General features: G+C 41.6%; 1 protein-coding gene across 1 annotated transcript; it reads left to right on the forward strand.

Moving 5' to 3' along the window:
* Window positions 1–944: 944 nt before the first annotated feature.
* LOC149220311 (uncharacterized) lies at window positions 945–2,192 on the forward strand. Its single transcript, XM_089387045.1, has 2 exons — window positions 945–1,242; window positions 1,366–2,192. The coding sequence occupies exons 1-2, from the start codon at window positions 945–947 to the stop codon at window positions 2,190–2,192; spliced, it is 1,125 nt and encodes a 374-aa protein (XP_089243171.1).
* The last annotated feature ends 5,268 nt before the right edge of the window (window positions 2,193–7,460 follow it).

Here is a 7,460-nt window from a genome sequence, read left to right on the forward strand (position 1 = left end):
GATTCTATGTGTTCGTCTTCAAGAGCCCGGATGACAGTGGCCTAATCTTCAGAAATGGCCCTTATTTTATGGGACAGCAGGGGTTGTATCTAAATAAATGGTCTCCGGATTTCGACCCCTCTCAGGACGTGCCCTCAGCTGTTCCAGTATGGGTGCGACTTCCCCATCTGCCCTTACGTTGCTGGAACCAAAAAACTCTGCAGATCATAGGCAATGCATTAGGAAAGTATATAGATCAAGCAGTAAGGAAAGATCAGTACTCATGCGCCCGAATCTGCGTAAAAGTGGACCCTAAGGAGGGTTTGCCCGAAGCAATAAAGCTCTCGGTGGCCGGGTGGACTCATGTGCAGGAACTGGATTACGAACAGCTTCCATTCAAGTGCAGATATTTTCATGAACATGGGCACTTTGCCAAGAACTGCAAGAAAAAGATCGAGGAACAGGCAGCAAAAACAAGTGAGGACCATTGGACTGTAGTTCAAAAAACTGATCGGCAAAAAAAAGGAAATGGTAAAGGCAGCTTGCCAGAAGCTCCAAGTGGTTCCAAGCCTAACCAAGATAAGGAAGCAACTCAGAAAGGAGTAGAAAATACTCAGGTTAACCCATCTACCTCAACTCAGGAAAACTTGGAGCATGTAGAAGATCCTTCCCCAATCAAAGAGGGGGAGGAAAACCCACAGGTTGAGACTGCGCAACGAAGCCCCTCCAGCCCCTCATATGCTGATGTAACAAGGAAAAAACTAGAAGAAAGCTCAGGTTCTTCAGATGACGAAACCTTTGAGTGACCTACTAAAAAAGCAAGAAGGAAATCTCGCAAAGAGTTAAGGGAAGAGGAAGCCGAGCGACTCAAAGTTCAAGGAAGCCAGGCCACCATAGAAATGACCATGGGAAGAAACATTAGACCAAGGCCTTCCAAGGGAGGCCACACCCCTTTCCTTAAGTAAATGATGAAACTCATCTCTGGGAATTGCAGAGGGCTGGGGAACGCATCCAAAGCCGAAGCAGTCATGGATCTCCTGAAAATAGAGCCTACAGATATCCTCATGCTCCAAGAGATGAAGATAGAAGGGGGCGCTCTTCTAGATATCAACAAAACAAAATGGAAGAAAAGAGCAGGCAAAGTAGTTAGTTCAAGGGGATCCTCTGGAGGGTTGGCAACTCTCTGGACTAAAGACCTATTTCAGCTAAAAAATTCCCATGAAAACCAGCACTGGATCTTTACGGAGCTATTACACTGTAAAAGTAAGTTGACCATCTCTTTGTTTAATCTATATGTTCCTGTTACATATTTTGAAAAACGAGATTGCTAGAAATCCCTTTCAGCCTATCTTGAACAGCATAATCCAGGTAACATTATCATAGCAGGTGACCTCAATATTGGTCTGAAAACAAAGGAGAAAAGGGGAGGATCAAATAACAGAGATCCAATATTAGCTTTTGTCGAAGAGCTCACACAGCAATGGGACTTACTTGATTTTTCCCCAGTGCGAGGCCTATATACTTGGTCCAACAACAGATCTGGGCCAGATCATATAGCTGCCCGCCTGGATCGATTCGTGGTTCAAAGTACGATTATGCTGAACAAAAAGATAATAAAAACCAAAATCTTGCCCAAGCTCTCCTCAGATCACAAACCGATTCAACTCCTCCTAGAAGATGAAGAAAATCTGGGGCCCCTCCCTTTTCGATTTAATCCCCTATGGATTGAGAGAGAAGGGTTCATCGACATTGTGAAAGAGGCATGGGCCAAACCTATCTCTGGATCCTCAAGCTTTGTTTGGGAGCAAAAGCTCAAGGCTACAAAGCATGCATTGAAGGACTGGATAAGGAAACCAGTCCCCAACCCAACCAATACAAGAAAGGAGGCAGTCCACACGTTGGAAAGCCTACAAGATAACATGGAACACAAAGAGATTACAACAGAGCTACTGGAGCAAGAAACAAAGGCTCAATGCTCTACCTATCAAGCCTTAAGAAAAGAACAAGAATACTGGAGAATCAAATCCAGAAGTCTGTGGCTAAAAGCAGGGGATCGGAACACCTCCTACTTCCACAGACAGTATAGAGCATGGCTGTCCAGGAATCATATCTCAGAAATAAAAACAACAGAAGGCGAAGTAAGACAGGGATTCAACCAAGTTAAAGAGGCTGCAGACAGCCATTTCAGGAAATTATATAGTGAGGAACCATAGGACTACGAGGAGGAAATTACAGGTTTCCTACATAACATTCCCCAACTGATCAATCCTGAAGATAACGAAGTTCTCATCAGCGACTTCGCTAAGGAAGAAATAACCAAAGTCATCTAGTCCATGGAACCAGATAAAGCCCCTGGCCCAGACGGCTTTACTATACACTTCTATAAAGTATGCTGGAACATCATCAAAACTGATCTCCTGAAAATTATTAAAGGCTTCATGAGAAAAGCAAAGATTGGAGGAAGCACCAACTCCACTTATTTAGCCTTAATACCCAAAGAATCTAATCCGGAATCCTTTACAAGATTCAGGCCTATATCGTTATGCAATGCTTCATATAAGATTTTGGCTAAACTTCTTGCAAATAGGATCAAGCCCCTATTAAAAAGATTGATCTCCAGCCCCCAGGGAGGATTTGTGGAAGGTAGGCACATTCTTGATAATGTCATTCAGGTACAGGAGACAATCCACTCCAGCAAACAGAGAAATGAGAAAGGTATGGTGATAAAGTTAGATATGGCAAATGCATTTGATAGAGTAAACCGCCCCTTCCTCCTTAAAGTTCTCAGTGCCTTTGGCTTCTTTCCTCAGTTTGTCCAGCTTATACAAGCCTGTATTGAAAACCCCTGGATTGCCCCTCTAGTCAATGGACGCCCTTCCAATTTCTTTCAAGCTCAGAGAGGCATCAAGCAGGGATGCCCTCTCTCCCCCTTCCTGTACATTTTAATGGCTAATTCTTTTAGTAGGAAACTTTCTTCTGAAAGAGCTGCTGGCATTCTCTCCAGCCTCAAACCCTCCCCTGGCACAGTTCCCTTGAACCATGCTCTTTTCGCAGATGATTCTCTTCTACTTGGAGGTGCATCTTCCATAATTGCCAAAGGTTTTGATACAGTTCTCAAGAGTTATTGCAGGGTCTCAGGAGCACAGGTCAACAAAAACAAGAGCGAAATATACACCTGGAATATAGATAATCAAGACCTAATTGGAATTTCAAATGCCTTGGGATTCAGAGGCCACACCCAATGGGATCAATTCAAATATCTAGGTCTACCGATCACAAACGGTCCGAACAGAAGGTCACTCTGGACAAACATTATTTGCAAAATAAAATCAAAAATAGCATCATGGGGCGGTTTTTGGCTATCTAAAGGAGGCAAAGTCATTTTAATAAAAGCTCTATTATCAGCGTTGCCAGTCTATCAAGGAGCATTCTTATTAGCCCCCAGAAACATCATGGAGCAGATCTCCAAGCTCTTAAGAGACTTCTTGTGGCAAGGTGGGAAAGGAAACGAAAGGAAGATGCACCTAGTCAATTGGGATTTGATTAAAAGGCCAATAACAGAAGGAGGCCTTCAGATCCGTGACCCATCTCTAGTTAACCTTGCGCTCGGAGGCAAACTCTTATGGAAACTGGTTAACGATCCCAAGCACCCGACCAGTGACATCCTGTTGTCTAAATACGCCCAGAACTCGTCTCTCAGCAACCTTCAACCCGAGCCTCCTGTCAACACTACGCATGTTTGGGCTCTCTGTTGCAAAAGCAGCTCCTTTTTCAAAAAATCGCTCTACAAAATACCAGGTAATGGCAAGAGAACTAATCTATGGAAAGATCGGATTATGGGAGGCAATCCACTGGAATAGAGCGATGAAATAAAAGATATCAGAGTATGGTTGATTGATGCCGGCATTAATAGGCTGTGCGATATCTCAGTTTGGGACCACCGAGGAGAGTGGGCCGGGTGGAACCTCCACAACGATCCTGGCTGGCTATCCGCACAGAGAAACCATCTAATAGAGCTCCTGGAAGAGTCGAAGCTAGAGAATCGTCACACAAAAGATCGCTGGGCATGGGGACAGGTAGGCATATACACCACAGCAGCCGGATACAAGGCTCTTCAGGAATCAAGGAATAACAAAAATAATCCAGCCTTCTGGAAGCGAGTTTGGGACAGTCTCGCCCTCCCAAAAGTTAATTTTTTCTTTTGGACATTGATACACAACAAAATCTTAACAGGGGACAATTTGGAGAAGAGGAGCATAGCTGGGCCTCACAGGTGTGCGTTATGCAGAAACAACAAAGAAACAGCCCAACACTTATTTCTGGAATGCCATTTTGCTAAGGAAACGTGGAGCCTCATCTTACAAGGATTACAGATTCCGTCATTTCCCCAGCGTTCTGTTGACAACCTTTTTGCTGAATGGAATAATCAATATCCGCAAAGAATTCCAATAAAATCCTTCTGGAACAAAGTTTGGACAGCCATACCAAAATTTGTTTGCTGGCAGGTTTGGCTAGCCCGCAACGATCAGATTTTCAATGGGCATCAACTCTCCCCTTTCTAGGTTGCAGCCAAAGCCAAAGCCTTCCTTTCGGAAGTAGCACAATAGAAATTTCATAAAGAGGATCCGCTTTTACTATCTGAAGAAAGGAGTTGGCTATGCTCCCTGGAGCCTGCTCTTGGAAAAACTCCCCCACTCCCCAATCAGCAAATCCGGAATGGCGCAGAAGAGACCAAGAGGATGTCTTCTCAACCTATTGGAGATCCAAAAAGTTAACCACTATCTTCTTCGACGGGGCCTCCAAAGGAAACCCCGGAATTGCTGGTGCAGGAGGTATCATTTATTCCATAGATGGGATACTAAAAGATTGTTTTAGCTAGAGTTTGGGACAGAAAACCAATAACCAAGCTGAGATTTATGGACTCTTCAAAGCCTGCCAAATAGTGAGAGAACAGGGTATTAAAGAGCTGCAAATTTTTGGAGATTCAGAGATACTAATTAAGAAATTGAATATGGAAGAGCCTTTTAGTAATGCCGCTTTAAACAAAATCCTGGGCAGATTAAAAAGAGTGCTACAAGATTTCAAAAACTATAAGTTCTACCATATACTCAGAAACTTGAATGGGGAAGCTGATCAAATGGCGAATAAAGGATGCTCTCTACCGAAAGGACAGCTGATAGTAAATGGTAACATCTTCCTTCAGACACCATAAAATCGATGTATTCCAAAATCTGAAGCAGAAGGCTGCTCACTTTGTAATCAGGGCTGCCATGGCAAAGTTCCCTCTTATTTTCTCCACATAAATAAAATTTATAACCGTTTCAGTTAAAAAAAATAAAATAATAATAATTTATATAATAATAATAGTAATAACAATAACAATAATGTATGTAATAATAATAATAAAAATAATAATATTTTTAATTATAATAATAATAATAATGGTAGGAGTATTAATATTAATATTAATATTAGTAAAAATGAGGCATTATTTAATAATACAAATGATTCTATTTTGTTAGGTAATAAAATATTGAATATTAATAATAATAATAGTAATAACAATAACAATAATTTATTTAATAATAATAATAATAATAATAATATTCTTAATTATAATAATAATGGTATGAGTAATAATAAAAATGATTCATTATTTAATAATACAAATGATTCCATTTTGGTAGGTAATAAAATATTGAATCATAATAATAATAATAATAATTTGAACCATAGTATTAGTAATCCCCCTCCTCAATTTAATAACAAGGTTATTAATCTTTCTAGTTTCTCTTTTCCGCCTTTGGTTTTTAAAGTTTTGGGCAAGGGGTTAAATTTTTCTTTAGCTCCTAAGAGAATTCCTGTTGATGATATAATTTGTGACATAGAGTTTGGGATCAGAGGTTTACCTAATAAAATCAAGGACACAATCAGGCAAGATTGTGCGGTTGTCTTGAGAAAGGCTAAGCCCCCTAAAAGCAACCTTAGCAAGGAAGAATCAGTTGCCCTCGGATCCTTAAACCAGAACAAAGATATCATTGTTCTAAACGCGGACAAGGGTGGATTTGCCGTCATTCTTAACAGGTTTGATTATCGCAATAAGATGTTGGATCATCTTCATAATAGTGGTAGCTATAAAAAGCTTTCCAAAAACCCCTTAAAAAAGGTTGCTAGGAATGTGGCTCTTGCCATTAAGTCCTATAGCTCTTTGAGTTCCCTACACCATAAACTCATTGAGAGCAACCCCATAACCCCTAGGATCTATGGTCTCCCCAAAATTCACAAGGAAGGAGCTCCATTAAGGCCCATTGTCAATACCATTGGAGGTCCCACCTACCTTCTTGCTAAGTTCCTTGCATTAAGGCTTAAACCCTTGGTTGGTCATACGGAGTCCTTCATAAAAGACTCTGCCTCCTTTATTAATGAACTCGAGGACATTAAGCTTGCCCCTGGGGACATTCTTGTCAGTTTTGATGTTGTTTCCCTGTACACTTGCATCCCCATTAATGAGGCCTTGGAGGTTATCAACTGCCTAACAGATCCTGACACTGCTCGGTTAGTTGAGATCTGCCTCACTTCCACCTTTTTCAGTTTTGAGGGAGAGTTCTTTGAGCAAACCTGTGGGTTTGCCATGGGCTCACCCCTTTCCCCTGTCGTTGCTAACCTTTTTATGGAAGATTTTGAGTCCAAGGCTCTTAACTCATCCCGTCTCCTGCCCAAGCTATGGAGAAGGTATGTGGATGACACCAATGTTATCTGGTCTCACGGACAAGAGGAATTAGATCTCTTCTTCAATCATATCAACAATGAATCCTTGGCCATAAAGTTCACTAAAGAGCAGGAGGTTGATGGGTGCCTCCCTTTCCTTGATATTATTATTTCTAAGAATAGTGATGGCTCCCTCTCCCACCAGGTTTTTCGAAAGAAAACGCATGCGGAGCAATATCTTCATGCCAGTTCCCACCATTTCCCTACTCAGAAGATGGGAGTTCTCAATACCCTTGCCACTAGGGCCCTAAGGATCTCGGATAATAAGAGTTTTGAGAAAGAAAAATCCCATCTCCTTGATGTCTTTGTCGAGAATGGTTATAGTAGACACATGGGACAGAAGGCTTTCCTAAAAGCTACCAAGAATTCTCCTGCTAAAAGGGAGCCGAAGGAGCGGATTCCAGGTGTCCATCTTCCATTTGTTCATGGGACTACTAATAAGATTGCAAGGATTCTCAAGATTCATAGTGTCCCTATAACCTTTAGGCCCCTTAACACCATTTGGATGTCCCTCAGATCAGCAAAGGACCCTATCGACCCTAAAGATATGAAAGGGGTATATATTATCCCTTGTTCCTGTGGGACCCCCTATATTGGTGAGATGGGTCGCTCCATCAGTCAAAGGATTAGTGAACACGCTGCTAACCTTAAGCATAGGAGATCAAAGTCTTCAGCTTTAGCTGAGCATGTGGAGAAAACCAATCATCACGTTT

Source organism: Pinus tabuliformis, chromosome Q (genome assembly GCF_031772625.1).
Source record: "Pinus tabuliformis cultivar Carrire ecotype Pingquan chromosome Q, CPIR1, whole genome shotgun sequence".
Lineage (NCBI taxonomy): Eukaryota > Viridiplantae > Streptophyta > Pinopsida > Pinales > Pinaceae > Pinus > Pinus tabuliformis.

Excerpts from the sequence above, each read along its gene's own strand:
- LOC149220311 (XM_089387045.1), top strand. The coding sequence starts at position 945 with ATGATGAAACTCATCTCTGGGAATTGCAGAGGGCTGGGGAACGCATCC. Across the intron at positions 1,243-1,365 it reads GGAGCTATTACACTGTAAAA|GTGACCTCAATATTGGTCTG; the intron begins GTAAGTTGACCA and ends TTATCATAGCAG.